Here is a 16432-nt window from a genome sequence, read left to right as displayed (position 1 = left end):
GGGCTTCACAACGATGAGAGAGTCCGATAGTGTGGCCAATTATAATGAACATAATTACAAAGTCAACTCTTTGACTACTGATCAGAATACACACACACACGCACGCACACGCACGCATTTACAAACATTTGTTGACTGCGGCTAAAACTTTAGACAAAATGAATTGCTATTCATTCTTGTGTCGTGATTTTCTTTTTCCACATAGTGAATAAACTTGTGCGAGGAAGCTCAAATCCAAACAAAAAGCGAGGGATGGCCTTAAAAGGCACCACTCGGTACTTCCGACGACACAGTGTCTGAATATCGTAATTGACAAAAGGGAGGCCTTTTTTTTTTTTTATTATTATTCTAAAAAGGCAATTAGAGAGTCTTATCATTTCTCTTCACACGCAAGAGTGCACATTTAAGTAAGATGGAAGCCAATTCATGAGGTACTTCTAAGGTTCCTTTTAAATGTTGCTTTGCATTAATTGAATTAAAAATGTAGCGCGTGAGGGGGAGAGGGTAACGTCGAGGTTGTCAGAAAGGCTGCGACATCAAGGAAAGACGCTCTTAATGCACCCGACGTCACACGATAATCGTTTCGAACAATCTTAGTTATTATTTTAATAAATGGACCAAAAGGGAAGCGAAAATGTAAAAACACTTCAAAGGTGATAACTCGGTTTTCATGATTAACTGGGAGTCATTGTGCAAAGGGAGGTCGGCCTTGGACCATTTTGGGGGGTCTGAAGAGTTTTTGAGACTTATCTAAAACCACGGGGTCCTTAGACCCACACACCTGGAGGACTGGGCAGAGTTAAATCCAGATTAAGATAATGTTACCCCTTCTCCGTGTCATTCAAACCCCGCTGGACGGAGCAACGCAGGTTTGCTTCATTCTCAAACACACACAAAGGACTTTGTGGCCATCCTCATAAGCCCTATTAGTCTGCTACAGAGCCTCTCATAGCAGACATCAATCATGGAGGGATTAGTAAATTCCCTCTTTAAATGAGTGGCACGGGAAACTTCCCTTCAAGACCAAAGCCAGTCGCTCTCTCTGGCTGGCTCGCCCGCCCGCCCGCCCGCCCGCTCGCTCCCTGGCGGAGATTACATAGCGATTTGTTTTCATTTGGTTCCATCTTCATCGTTTTCTCTGTACGCCGGTCCCGCTTGCAGCTTGTGAGGTAATCCCTGGCAGATAAAACTAAAGAGGACTTACCCCAGGCAGATTACAAGAGGCGCTTTGCGGAAGGCCCTATTTTTTTTTTTTTTTTTTTTTTTCCTACAGCCGTCGACGCGGATATTGAGAGTGAGCTCTTGCGCGGTGCTTAACTTGTGAACCCGACGTGCAACCCGGCAAAGGAGAAGGAGGCAGCGAAGGGAAAAAAAAAATGATACCTGCATTACAGTAACTGGATAAAAAAAAAAAAAAGTCACAACACACACAGAGGCGGCTGCCTTCCAAGGCGAGCATGTGAAAAATTGAGAAGCGATCGGAACCTGAAAAGCCAACAAAAAAGGTTATTTTCTCTTTCAGGAATTTCAATAGCCTAATCGTGTTAATGCGTGTGGCTTTACCAAAGTTCCCAAAGCCGCTGCTTTTATAATCATAACGTACTTCTTTTTTTGCACAATTTAGCAAATTGTCCAAATTCATAACGAGCATTTATTTGATCAATGCCATCCATTACCTTGCCTTTCTGTGACTCTTCCAGTCTCTCATTTGCAACCTGTTGATGGCACTTTACCACACTAAGCTCAATTATCCACTTCTCGATTGAAGCCCCCATAAAGGCAAGGTACTATTGATCAATTAACGACTAATTGGGGAACAGCGGCAATTAGCAGCACGGCCGCTATTTGACAAAATCAATGTTAACGTGACTGACGACAGGTGAGTGGCCGATATTGTCCGGTGGGCCTTGAGCCTGACGCGATGACAGTGCTGCCCTCCGGCATGGAAGGACACACAGGAAGCTCAGTGATCTGACCCTGGGAGGAAACCTCCTCTCCCACAAGATCCAATGTCAGACCACTCAGAGGCCGCAAATAAACGCTAGTGGGGAGGGGTCCACATAGGTAGAGGGAGCCTTTTACACCAGTGGAGGATTATTCTGCTAATATTACACAGCTTATAGGGGGAACGGAAGAGTCGGGTAGCTACTTTGACTCGCTGCTGTACATTCCAGGTAGCTTTAGCCGTTAGCGTGCGGTATAGGGATACTTGTAATAAGTTGTACATTTGTTCAAATGGACTTGGTCTTAGGCACGAATGGCAAGTCAAACTTATTGGAAAAGATGAAAAAAACGTTATATAATGCAAAAAATAAAAATAGGTCTTACCAAGGGCAGACACGGCAAGACAAGTGACGACTGTCCTTGTCTCCCGGGCTCCTCCTTTGTCCTCGGCAAACATCTCTCATTCGTCGCGCCCACCTCGCCGATGCTCGGCGGTCCTCGCTTGCCGCTTGGCCTAGCGGAAGCTAATTAAGAAATATCGCAGCCTAGCGCGAACTCAATTAAATCATGTTAATTTATTCTAATTTCAATTTGGAGGTAGCGGGGGGGCCGTAAAGAGGTCTTCGGCCTGTGCCCTCGTCGCCCCCCCCATCGAGACACAGGAACAAAAAGCATTTAATTTCACCCCTTTTATTAACAGACGAATCAGAGAAACCCTTCAACCATAGACAACGATCAAATATTTCACCTTGGCAAAGAGGAATGTAAAATGGGGGTCCTAAGATTTGCAAAAAAATAAAATCCATGACTTTAACAACTACAGTATATGCTCATTTTCATAAACTTAAAAAGTTCTACCGCCACTCAATGGCAGCTACGCAAAACTGAAGAGGCTTTATTCTTTTTGTACTTTTAATATGAACTTGAACGTATTTGCTCAAACTTTTTAGCCCGCAGATATAAGCTCCAAACTTTTTCCTTATATGAAAATGTGGCAAATAAAAAGTTTGTCAAGCGGAAACGGGATGAAAATCTTAAGATCGGCGCAGCTAAGTGTAGAGTGCTACGGAATAGAGATGGAGAAGACTGAGGAAGAGATCACTGAATTCCTGGGAAGAAGGAGAAGGGTGTGGGAGGAGGAGGAGGGGGGAGTTTTGGGGGATCAGCTCCAAGGAAAAGAGATGGACTGAATCGGACCAGACAGAGATCACAACCCGCCCGACAGGAACTCTCAATGTGCATTTGAATTAATCCGACAAATACTTCCTTCAAACTCAAAGATGGGGAAACTTGACAAGACTTTTTGGTTTTTTTTGGCGAGTCTATTATTGACGATACCGAGCTAATTCATTTTGCTAAAAAAACGGAATAGAATTGCTGCCTTGCAAAAATCAATTTCATGGCCCCAAGCAAACAACTGCTGCGTCGTTTGTTCAAATAAATACATTTTGTGAAATCATCACGGCAAATCCCATCTGTACGCGTAATAGCTGTGCACCGAGGAAGCGGGCGCTCCCATATGTCGGCACGTTGCGGCGATTCTTCACAAGCTGCCCGTGAAGTGGGAGCGTCCGATGCAATGATACGGAACATCCGATCGCCTCTGACAATGTTTAATTACTGATTACTTTCCTTTTATATAACAGAATGAAGAGGAATTTGGCCTATGTCGTTTGAAGTTGCCATTATCGGCTGATATCCGACAGCAACAATATGTTCAAAACCTTTTTGCCTCCGACATGATTTCATTCATGCAATCACACGATATATTTCCTCGGGGCGAGTTGTAAATGCATCACCCCTGCCTTTCAATTGGAGAATCTTTTTTTTCCCCCTTTCTCATACCCATTGCCAGATTAGACCTGACCGTCTCGCGGCTCGCGTTTTATCTCGGCCCTGCACGCCGGACCGCCATGAGAACAGTTGGTGCAAACAAATACAAATAAATAAAGGGTGTGTGCACCACCAAAGCTATCGCAGGAGATAAAAGGAAGAGGTGACCAACCAGACTTTAGCGGCGGCTAGGTGGGTTGAGGTTGGGGAACACGTGACGGGTGTCCCTGAAACGGGCTGACTGGAAAAAAAAAAAGTGCGAAAGTGTGTGTGTATTCAAGAGCCCCGCATCTGCACGCCGTACACGTCCGCATTGCGACGTGTCGCCTTCGTTTCGGGCCTCTCATAGCGAGAATGTCTCCTCTTAATCCCCTCTGACTTCATACATTCAAAAAGGTCATCTCGCCGCCAACACATGGCTGAGACGTATTTGTGAGTGTTGAGCGAGAATAAGAAATAGAAACCCATTCACACTGGCCCGTCTGAACACCCTCTCTCTCTTTTCACCGTCTTAAAGACATCCCTCCATCTCCAACCATCCACCCTGCGTATCTTTTGCTTTGAGTCGGACATTTATGAACACGGCTTGAATTTTACAGGTTCAACGCGTACTTTCCTGCCATTGCGGACCAAACGTTAGTAGTCATACAACAATGACAAGAGAATCATGGTCGTATTCCAACATTGTGGACGGAATGATACTAATATTTCATTCCGAGTGACAGCGCCACCCAGTGGGGAGAAAAACATCGACTAAAAATGCACCTTTCTCTTGTAACTAACCTTTCCAAATCTCCCACAATCCGTCCTGTGCATTCCCATCTGCCTTCATCCCTCCCTCTAGAGGCAGGGGCATCTCTTGGCCAAGTGTGGCCCACCACAGGCCACTGGCTTCGGGTAATTAAAGTGGCTCAGCCCCCACCCACAGTCACAGGCAAGTGCGGCTGGGTGATAAAGGCACTGTGCCATAATTACATGGACAGCCACTAAAACAGTCAGCTAGCCAGGTGCAAAGGGGTGGTGGGGTGCTTAGCGCTTGTGTGCGTGCGTGCCAGTGTGTGTGTACGTATGTGTGTGTATATATAAGTAACTGTACCATCGCACGTGTGAGCGAGTGCGCGTAGGGGGTCAACACCCCCTTGTGATCGCTCTGCTGTAGTTAAGCCCTCTGTGTTTAAGCCTCCACATAGGCCCATTCAACCCCTTACACACACATGCGCATGCCCGCACACACAAACACGCACACGCTGACACACACACATATGCAGAGTGAACCCATGCCGCCCCTCACCCCAACCCCAGCCAATCATTCCCCACCAGTGGTCCGACTCCTGCCGTGAGCGTGTGTGTGACCATCATCCATTTAATTAGAGCCAGCCAGCATTTGCCTAATTTCAATAAATAAATAAATAAATCATGGATCAGAACACCTTCCCCCCCCCAATTCCAATACACAAACACGCAATGAGTTGCTCAGTGCATGCGTGTGTGTGTGTAGGCCGGGAGCTGATGTCAGGACCACTGCATTTAAAAATGAATTATTTCATTAAATATAATAATATAATAAGTATCATATAAAAAAATAAAAAAAGTATATATATATTTTTTTTTTTAAGGTGCCATTTGGTTATTCGGAGTGCCTCAGCGTGTATTGTATAAAACAAAAATACAGTAGTTCAAGTGTTAACTGTTTACCTTGGGGGACGAGGAGGCCATTTCTCTCCCCTTGACCGACGCCACGGGGCTTGGCCCAACCGGCAAGGTTTTTTTCTCCCCGTCCTGGCGGGAACAGATCTCAGGCGCAAGCGTGGCGGGATGGAGGCCGGGGCCCGACGAGCTTGGTGGTGCGGGAGCTCTCTTCTTCTGGCTGCTGCCCGCGTCCAGGAGAGCAGGGCTCTGCGTGGGGCTTGGTTCGTAGAACGGGTTGGACCTGGTTGGAAATTTGAAAGACGTTAAGAATGGCATATTTTGACAAAATCATGCCACATGTATTATTCAAGACACCTGTGAACCGTTTTAAAGCATAATGTGTCTTCTTCAATAGATTAAAAGTGTTTGGTCCATCATTGGTTGAGTTGTTTGAACAAATGTAATATTTGTGTGGATTGGTTGCAACACAATGAACAAGACAGGTGAGCTAATAGAAAAATCGGGCCAGCTCATATCCTGGCTTCTCAAGGTGCACTACTGACAGACAGGACACACGCATACCACAGAATGTTATCAATATAGAGGCACGCTTGTGGCAGTGAAAGCCCCCCGAGATACTCACTCAGCATGCAACAAAGCGGCGCTAAATAAACAGGAGAATTGGATAGGCTCGATTCAAAGGCGAGCCGAGAGCGGTCGCAGTGACAGAAGAAGCCAAAGCAAAGAAAAGCCTGTGGAGCAACATACGCGGCTGAAGGAGCTCCAGTCAAAACACGATACTGCTCCTGTGAACTTTCTATTTTGCGGAGAACGACCTTAAAGGGACAGTCGTGCCAATCAAGCGTTTTGACTGCATCGCTCAACCGCAAGTCTGTCAAGGCCGCATGGACCAGAACTGAACAACTCAAAACAATCAGATAACTTACTCATCAAGCTCCTCCTCATCATTTTGTCCAACGTGGGCGTACAAGTACTTGTTCATGTCGACCGGCCGCGCCCCTTTCCTGGGACGAGCCTTCGGGGTCTCCGGCTCTGACTGAGAGCTGACTTCGTCTCGCTCCGGCTCTTCGAAAGGGTTCCCCGATGTTGCGTCGCGGGGCTCCTCCGTGGGTTCGTCGAATGGATTAGAGACATCGGAGGATTCGTTGGCCCGTGAAGCAGACGGCTGCTCAGGAGGTTCTGTTTGACAAACATGGCCTCATTTATTGTTTACGCCTTTGTGATTATAGCCTGGGCTCAAAGTTGGTTGACTTCCAAAAAGTCAAACTCAAGTTGGGCCACGGGTAAATTGTATCCCCAATACGAACGCTCAAACCGTAAACAACTGGATCACATACCGTCCTCGTCGGGATCGCAGAACGGATTGAGGTGGTTGGCTTCGGGCAGGTGATCACCGGGCTCGTCAAAAGGGTTAGCGAGCATTGCCGGGTGCGTCTCGCGGTCCACGTCTTCCAGGAAGTTCAGCTTGTTGATCAGCTCTTTGGTGGTGAGAATAAAAAGTCAATCAAAACGAGTTTGAAAAAGCGGGACAATGAGCCATGTGGCATGAAAATGAGTTGTTTTACATGTAGAATAACAACGTGCTGCACTTGGGAGTGAACCACAAGTAAGCACCAGCTAAACTTGACTGAGCTTCTTTCTGGGAACATTGGTGCAATTAGTGGGTGGGTTACTGTGGGAGACGAGCTGCGTGGAGTTGCCACGGAGACGTGGGCCGAAGGAGCTGACACTTGACCGCTTTATCGTCGTCGCCTTCGCCGCTGTGGCTCATTTGCATGGAGACCAGGCGCTAGCAAAGGGGCGCTAAAAGGGAGATGCCGAGACCCGTTTCCAAAGTGCGGCGTGTCTTTGGCTATTTGCGGTGTCGCTATGTGAAGTGGACTTTGCTGATAAGAAGCATTTGTCACCCAATTTAGACGGAGAAGTATGTGTGGAGTCATGCGAGCATCACGTATACAACAACTTGCTTTCTTTAGTTTTGGTGTTTTGAGGTGTGTGTGGCTTTAAAAAAAAGTTAGGCCTGTTGGCTAATAGTGGCTAATAGTTAGCCAGTCTATGTGTTGTCTATTTTAGAAGGATATGGGAGCCAAAATGGTCATAATTGAAAGAATGGTGAGCCTTCATACTTTTAAAGTCTTGTCTGGACACAGCTTTCTTGCTTTGGTTCACTGCCAACTGCAGTCAATCACAAAAACTAAATACGAAGAAAATGTTACAAGTCCACTGACAACATTGTCACAACACCAAAGTCAAAACGCTACATGGAAGAAACAGAAAAGTCAACGAAATAATGATGTACCACACAAAAATAAATCAGGGGGGGGGTTTCACAAAACCAGACAAGACGATTTGGGTGAAAGTTGGGAAGAAATTTAGACCTTGCGAGGAAGCGACAGGCTTAGCGGCCGCCATGTGCGCTCGCTTAGGAACGCCGATGCCATAGTCGACGTCGTCATCGTAGCCATGTAAGCAGCTGAGGGCGTTCAGCTGGTTTACTATCTCTGCAGACCACAGGGTCACATGACAAGGAAGGATGAAGAAGACGCCGTTGCAGGGCGCGCCACGGGGTCCCGCCCCAACCCGGACCCAAAACGTGCGCATCTTCGGGGAAGCTTGTAAATACAAGTTGGAGGGAGTTTGGGATTTTTTGCTTAGCGAGACGCACGCTAAGCGGAGCGTGGCTGTAGGCGCTCGACGCGCACACATACGGATGAGACAAAAGAGCGCCGAGAGAAAGCGTGAAGCTGAACAGGAGGAGGGAGAAACGTTAGATTAGACTAAGCAGGAGGGAGGAGAGGACATACATCACACCACAACATGCTTGTACACGCCGCGTGAATATAAATACAAGTGTGAAGACATTCTAGTTTATACACTTCTGTAAACATGGGGGAAAAAATAATAGGTTGGCGGTGAGGGATAACTTCGTTAGGCTTTCCCACGTGCTATGATAGACTGACTGAATTCAACTTTAGCCACATGTTGGTCATACGAGAAACATTCTGCGGCCAGTGGCTACCTGTGATCTTGGCCGCCTTCTCTTCCTGGTTGACCCTGTTCTCCTCATCCTCCTCGTTCTCCTCCTCGAAGTCATCCAGGTTGCCGATGTCGGCCTGCTTCATGCTCATCAGGCTGGCGAGGCTCTGCATGTCCTCGTCGCTGGATTGGAGGAGGGGGGGGGGGGGGTGGTTCACATCAATGCAAAATGCATATCATGCCTGAAATACGTTTAAAAAAAAAAAAAAAAACACACGCAAGGCTATACATAACCTTGAGAGATTAACATGTGGGGGGGAAAAAAGGCGAGATTATGCATAGCGATGAATAAATGGAAATACAGCAGTGTTGAATTTTCATGCGACGGGAAGACGGCGTCCGTTTCAAAGGATTAAATGTAAGGCCGCCTCCACCTCTGTCACTTCCTAACTTCTCATGCAAACCTTTTGTCTCATCTTGGCCTTCATGTCCTCGCTCCCCCGCCGCACATTATTTCACGCCGTCGCCCTCCAACGCGCCGTCATAATCTTTTCTCGCTCTCTTGTGTGTCTGTGTTCTTTGTGTTTGCCGCTTCCCGGGCGCCGGGGCTTCATTTGAAGCGCCGTGATGGAGTTTGTTTGTGTGTGGTCGACATCATTCCCCGAAGGGTTAACAAGGGTTACGCGCCATCGACCCGCCGTCCGCAACACAACAAAGGCCCCCGCCAATGTGCTCGAGTGTGTGCCTTTTAATGGAAGTTATCAAATTAGGATGCACAAACGAGAGTGAGAGAGAGTCTGAAAATTAAAGTTGCTTGGATAAAAAGATCGCTAGGAAAGAGTGATGAAGAAAAGCCAGGCTGAGAGCGACTGACAGCCTGGGCCAAACGTAAAAATAACAGCTAGAGAATTTCGTCCATTCATTTAAATGTATTTTCATTTGATCTTATTTGACTCACGTGGCTTTGCCCTCCCGCAGGAAGATGCAGGAGAGGGAAAACTGCAGCGTGGCCGACACGACCTTCTTGGAAAGCGGCTTGAACTTGAGCTTGACGTCCGTCTGCGTGGGCATGGCGCTGGCGTACTGCTTCATGTTGATGCTGCTGGTGGCCAGGGCCTTGCGTCGGCCAGACGGGGACTCCTGGACAAGGAACGAGATGGGAAAAAAAATGGTCCAGGTGAGTGAATTGATACCTCCCGCAGTTAGATAATTTGATGACACCAATGCATTGAGTCAGACGGCAACAACCGCCATCTTGTATTCGCTGTGAATGAAGCCTGTCGTCAGCTCAAAGCACAAACAAAGCTAAAGCGGCGCGACATGAATTGGAGAGCCCATATACATATACACAGACGCGTGGGGTTCGATAATGCCATGATAGCATCCTGTAACATTTTCCCAGACATCTTCACGCACGCAAATCTCGGCAAGATCTCGCTCTGTGAAGAAAACTCAATCTGGCGCCTTATCGCCAAGGTCCTCGGGGGATTTATTCACACACACACACATGCATACATAAAGAGTGAGGGATTCAGTGGTAAAGATGCTGGTTAAGCAACAAAACACAAGAATTGTGTGGTGCATCATATTATGGGATGTCTTTCAAATATAACGTTTCGAACTACTGCCACATCGATGCTAGTTCCATTAGCCCCGTCTATGACGTTTTGCATTGCGGGTTAGCATTAAATTGTCTAACTTTTGTATGTCAATGTGGTTTGTTTATATACTCGACACGGGATGGTGCTTGATATATATCGGCCAAACTGTCACCTGTAAAGTTGCCGGTACCATCTAGTCCGACATTAGGCGGACTGCAATAAATCGCAAAGTAGGAACTAAGCAAAACACTTAGTTCTATACAATGAATGAATGTTTAGATGGCAGATTGTTAGCAAGCAGCCAAAGGGCTTTATCGTGATCTGAGGAAGAAAGCATTACATCTTGGGCCAGATCTGTTTAACATAGTAAAGAGGCGCATTCTTCTTTTTTTTCCCCCCCGCCATTGAATTTGGCAGGGATCGACGCTCTCAGACTTCCCGCTCACTCAAAAGGATTATGTTAAAAAAAAAAAAAAAAAAAAAAAAACGTCCTCTCTCAAGGAAGGGCCGTTTTGGAACTTCCAGACATTGAAAGAAAAAAAACTTTGGAGAACATAAAGAAAAGTCGCCTCCCTGTAAGTGATCATGTGATGGAAAGCTTTCAGGTCTGGCGGCATTTCGGCCATGCAGGACCGCCCAGGTGGTCTGCATAATGGTTTATACTCTAGCAAGGATAAAATTGTACAAAAGCAATTAAAAGTAAGTTCCACGTTATATCTCCGCTTTAACAATCGATTCCTAGCGCTTCGATCAGTAGCCCAGATTAGCAATAACTATTCCCCTTCAATTTTAAGTTGGTTCATCTCCCACCTATCTTTTCATCTCTACCCACAGTCATCATGCCTTCCATTTCCCACCTGCGGCGGAAAATAATGAAATATAGAAAAAAGTACAGAAGAAAATTGGCCACTTGACATTTTGACGCTGACATTTGAGCTTTGTCGCTCGAGACACTGCGACGTGTCCAAAGAACATCCCGTCGGGAGATGAACACGAGGGCTGAGAGGGAGGGGAGAGGAGAGGGGGGGGGGGGGGGAAACTCTTATCTCTCCGCAGATTACACCCAAGCTATTATACTAAGCTAATAGCGCGTGTAGATACTTTATGAATGAATTTGCTAAATGCGGCAAACACTTAAGACGAAGGGGGATTTGCTAAAGATGACAATGGCGACGAGAAGAGCGAGGGGCTCTAATGGGAAATACTTACGGATATGCAAATGAGGCGGAAAAATGAATGACAAACATTTTGGGAGATTTGCACCAAAGCGTAAAAACAATGGAAATGGCCTCCTTCTCCCCTGGATGCTGCTTGTCAATCAAAATATTTAAAAAAAAAAAAAAAAAAAAGGTGAAGGGGTGGGATTAGAGTTGCAATACGCAAAATGAAAGAAAGGAAACAATGCGGAAGTTTCCTTTATGACAGAGGATAAGACTGTCCATATGCTTTCGGAGGATCACTAATAATTATTAATACTTGTAGTGTGGAGCAAGATGAAAGAATAATACTAGGGAAGGAGGGAAGGGTGGTGGCTGTATGCTGCCCCCTGGTGGAATCCCATTGTAAATGCAGTACAAAAGAACTACAGTGAGAAAAGAAGTTCCTCGGTGAAAATCCGTGATATAGAGAAAGCTTCTGAAAATACATGGATATATTAAAATAATCTGAACTAATTCCCCCCCCCCTCTCTTAATCATTGAGTTCTTTCATTTTCACCTTGGCGAAAAAGGGGAGGCAAGACTGGTTTATGCCAGCTGGCCCTGGATCGATCCACAGATGCTCCCCTGGTGGGGGGGCAGGGGTCAGGGCGGCGGGGGTGCCCAGGAGGTCCCGCTGAACCCCCTCTGCCCTAAAATGCCAATGGGACGGGCGGGGGTAGAAAAGGAGGGGGCAGCGGATCCCTTTGTGAGTGGAGCCGTGGATTAATTAGACTGAGTGCTAAACAGGAGCTAGCTTCTTTGTGAGCACCAATCATCTAATGGCTTTTTAACACACAGTCAAAAGTCAATTTGTTTCTAATATGAGCAAACATGGCCCCCGTCTGTCTACTCCCATCGGAGACGATTCCCAAAAACACTTTGGTTTTGTTAAAAGTGCTTCGCAGCCGAGTAGATCGCTGAGGAAGACGATGGCGAAGCGATACGCCGGCCCGCAACGCTCTCCGGAAGTGATGAATCGCATCTAGGTGATGATTATCGGACTTAAGCCTCGACGCCGCTGCGGAAACAAAAACAATCCTGAGCGGGGGAGCCGACTGGCAAAAGGACAAACTGAGGTCACCGCATTTGGTCAGGAAAGGAGTTTACTCTCCTCTTACATCCTTTTAAAATGTATGTTCTGCTGAAATAAAAATGAAAAATGTCCCGCTTGTCAAGGTGGACTGGGATTAAAGGCCCCATCCGAAACTTAAAAGAGGCCACTGAGACATAACGACGGTGTGACATCTCTTTCATTTGCATTCACGGCCATTTTGATAGAACAAACAATAAACTCAATTTGGCCTTCGGGATAACCCCCGGGGGAGCGCCGATTAGCCCGCACATCCCAACGCTCCAAATCAGCTGCCTGTGGCTGGAGTCAGCAGTCAGCAGATTGGAAACGCTTGTGTTGGTGATGGTGGTGGCGTGGGGGGGGCACTGTGCCATTGCGCTCCCCCCTTCAAGGTCACAGTTATTGGAAATAGAGACGTCCGACGTACTCATATCTCTCTTTGAACGAAGGCACAATGGAGTGATTCCTCTGCGACTCCCCTGATAACTCGCCAGCTTTACATAGCACCTATGAATGCCGAACTATAGACCACATACACACAGATTAAAGCCGATTTATATCCGCCATTATTATATGCAAGGATTGGGGGGGGGGGGGGGGGTAAACTGTGGGTGTATTAAAAGGCAACAATGGCCACAAAAAGCCATGTGTAAATTACTATAACAATGGTCTGGTATTTAAGCCCGCGAGGAGGGACGAAGGAGCCTTGGCCTCAAGAAGATCCTCAATTTTGAGGCCTTTTTGAGAAATTTCCAAACTGACTTCTGGGGCTGAATTCACCCCCCCCCGAAAAATAAAAACCCTCGAAATCATTCCCTCATACTGGCAGTCGACAGAAAAGTGAGAAGCAAAAACAAACACGGAAGGAAAGGTGAGAGGACGACACACGGGAGGAGCGATTAGTCTCCACAAGAGCAGGATTAGGCTTCCTTTAAAAACAGCAGATTACAGCCGCTGTGTTTTTTTTTGGGGTGTGTGAGGTGGGGTGAACAGTCCAAACATGAGTGACACTGAGCTCTCGCACGTCCTTGTCTCTCTAAACACCGAGCGACATGACACCGACTTGTTTCGTGCGGCAGCCAATGCCCGATAGTTTGAGCATCGCTATCAACACCATGCGCTAATTGGACCGAATGGCGACAGGGTGGACTTCAATCTGCGAATGCTTTTCGCACCGAAAAAAAACTTTGCAGGGGCTATTTTGAGTCATTATTTGGTGTATTTTTGTAACAGTTGAGTGAGTCAACCTAACTTGCAATTATCTGATAGGTTTGTTAAAAAAATGACTACATCATATTTTAAGACTGCAAAAAAAAAATGCTTACAGAGTTGCTATCTGCTGTCCCCCCCCCCCGTCATCTCTGAACGTCACAGCCCTGCCTCGTCTTATCGGCGTGTCCAGAGTGGCCTCCTCTCCCCCGCTCTCCGGGTCTTTCTTTTTGGGTGGCCCCCGGTGTGCCCCCCAACACACGTTCAGACCCGGAGCGCGCACTTCAGACGGGGGGCTAATGGGAAAATAAATTGCCAGCCGGCCAAAAGCCCTGGCTCAGCACTTCTGCCGGGTGGAGAGTGCGGGGTGCATTGTGTGTGTGTGTGTGTGGGGGGGGGGGGGGGGGGGGGGGGCTTTGGGAGAGAATGAGTGGTCAGGAAATGGGGAAGGAGAGAAGGCTAAAAGACAGAGAGGTGGATATCAAGGGGAGGGGAAAGGAGAAAAAGATGAGGGATGTGGGAGATGTGGCAAACCGGGGAGGGGACAGGAGAGAAAGGTCGACGGGATTATAGCTGGGAGTTCATCCCCGTTCTGTGAAGTGCCTGCTCATCATTTTCCCGCCATTTGGCCATCTTTCGCCATTATCAAGGCACAAAACGCCAATAACATTATCGCGCACACAAATATATAGCCAGTAAGCTAACACCCTCCTGCATCTGGGATTGATTATTTCCCCTGCGCCAAGCAGAAACTCAGATATCAAGCCTGCAGATTACCAATCATTGGTGTGCCATCTTTCCACAAATGATGGCTGAAAGTGATTGAACCATGTTGCTAACCAAAACAGTAGCACTTATCCAAAAGTGTTTGGCCTTCATTCGCGTGGGCAGGAATTGAATGGAAAAACAGGCTTCCTCTAATTGTCTAATGATAACTTCCTGGTAAAGCTGCCATAAGCCTCTTCATATCCACTGGCTTCTCACTTTGAGGGTGTGTTTGTTTAAAGCGTTTTTGAGATGAGGCGGCCGCTATGATAGGGCCCTAATCCAGAGTAAAGCTGATTTGTGTAAAGCGTGCGTGCCTATGTGCGGGGAGGGAATCGGGTGGTTTGGAGATGGCCTGCGACAAGAAACAATTGCCCCGAGTGAGAGTCGGCCTCTCGGGCGGCCCTGCTCTGTGACAAAGGTGTACTCTCCATGCTAAGTGACAAATCTGCGGAGACAAAGAGCATTAGCGGGGGCCATGCTCTGCTCCACTGACTCCGATTGTGGCCCAGTCAAAGAGAATCTAATATGGATTTTAAGAAAAGGAGAGGCAGAGATTAGAATGAAAGAGAAACAATGAACACCTTCCACTGAGGGGGAATTAGCCGAGGGATTGGATAAGGAGCCGGTGCGCCTCAGTTTGTGTGTGTGTGTGTTTGTGTGTGTGCGTACAGGGTTCTTCTTCGACTTTTTTCTGTTCCAAAATAACAAAAGGGCTCCGCCGGTTTTGTTTATGTACAGACAAAAGCTTAACATGCTTGAGGTACATACAAGTTTCAACCGTCTCGGCGCTAGATTTACAAATTGTTGTCTCTGAACTGACGTGGATGCAAATGTGTTTCTTTAGCTACTGCCTATATTATTTCGATCTCTTTACAACGGAGTTTAATGTTTTCTTAACTAGTATGTCGTTTGTATATTTTGTTGTCGCTGCTGTCCGACTCGTGCACGCCTAATACAAGCATTTCTTTTACAACTGGAATGTGCCCTTCCTTCGCCCCCCCCAACTCCTCGACACCCAAAGGCCTTCGAGCGCCACTCACCTCAAATTCCTGACCCGGTCACCTCTGGGTGTACCGATTTCTATTCTCAACAGAGACGGCGCGTGTTTTTTTTTTTTTTTTTTAAAGGGGGAGGGGGGGGGGGGGGGGGGGGCAAGCCGACTGTCAGTGGCCGGCTTAGCGCTGGCATCGGAGCACGTCACAAGACCCCATTCATTGCCACTCGGCAGAACAATCGCCTCTGTCTCCCGGTGGCTGCGAGTTCCCAAGAGCGGACGCACACAGTGGCGTCAGAGCATACAAAGATGCAGCGGTAACGGGCAAATAAATTCCAACAGTGCGACTAAACTCATAAACAAAAATGAAACTATCACCAAATCCTAAAAAAAGAGTAACGCCACCCAAAAAGGGCACATAATGTTATCTTTGATAAAAATGAAACAATTAACTCATCCGTGTGAGGTTTTTTTTTTTTTTTTTTGCTGTAATGACAATCTTGGCGCCAATCAGGCACTCGAGCAGATAATGGCACATGCGCATTCCAAACAACTAAAGCATCTGTTCTGCTTCTTTTGTCGCAACCGTCACCACCCGTGCGCCAGCCAAGCGGGTCAAGCTTGTGGATAAACATGGGGATTTGCCAGCTGCGATGTTTTACGGGCGACATGGGCTTGTCTGCATCACAGGCAGCCATCTTAAGACGTGCCGCGCAGAGGTAAAATAAATAAAGTTGTGATAATAACGACACGGCTGACGTCGTCCGCTCGCCGCCTGATTGGACATAATGCAACACTGGGCGCCAGAAAGAAGTCGACGTCGAAGAAAACAGACACGAGGAGACAGATGACCGATAGCAGTCCAGACACACAACATACACGCTCGTAAGCTTGAGGGCTTGAAGTTCAGCAACTGTGTTAACTTACGACAAAAGTCAAGGGTCAGAATTGATATGGATTTTTTTTTCATTCCATGCCGATTCCGATATCTGGCAGAATAAAATTCTCCGATTAATTAAAAGAATATATAATGAACACAAGAACTGTTTGAGTTGCCTTACAAATTTTGGTCACGGAAATAAGACTTCAACGATGGAGCTCCTGATAGTGGCATCGCTGCTATGGGATACTTTCATAGGTTTGTTGATGTTTAAGATTCATGTCATTTGTGCACAAGCTTGGATCG

At 47.0% G+C, this 16432-nt stretch overlaps 1 protein-coding gene across 4 annotated transcripts in view; it reads right to left on the bottom strand.

The window, feature by feature from the left end:
- ehbp1 (EH domain binding protein 1) overlaps window positions 1-16432 on the bottom strand; it is a 63683-nt gene that overhangs the window by 39066 nt on the left and 8185 nt on the right. For 3 of the 4 annotated variants that reach the window (XM_037271193.1, XM_037271197.1, XM_037271198.1), the window contains exons 6-11: window positions 9362-9543; window positions 8447-8586; window positions 7806-7928; window positions 6765-6905; window positions 6354-6606; window positions 5473-5707 (exon numbers count right to left, since the gene is read on the bottom strand). In XM_037271193.1, coding sequence (XP_037127088.1) covers window positions 5473-5707; window positions 6354-6606; window positions 6765-6905; window positions 7806-7928; window positions 8447-8586; window positions 9362-9543 — 1074 coding nt within the window. The remainder of the gene's footprint in view (window positions 1-5472; window positions 5708-6353; window positions 6607-6764; window positions 6906-7805; window positions 7929-8446; window positions 8587-9361; window positions 9544-16432) is intronic. The other variant, XM_037271194.1, reaches the window with a different exon arrangement.

Source organism: Syngnathus acus, chromosome 15 (genome assembly GCF_901709675.1).
Source record: "Syngnathus acus chromosome 15, fSynAcu1.2, whole genome shotgun sequence".
NCBI lineage: Eukaryota > Metazoa > Chordata > Actinopteri > Syngnathiformes > Syngnathidae > Syngnathus > Syngnathus acus.
Note: the sequence above shows the minus strand (reverse complement) of the source record. Positions and strands in the feature narration are given on the sequence as shown.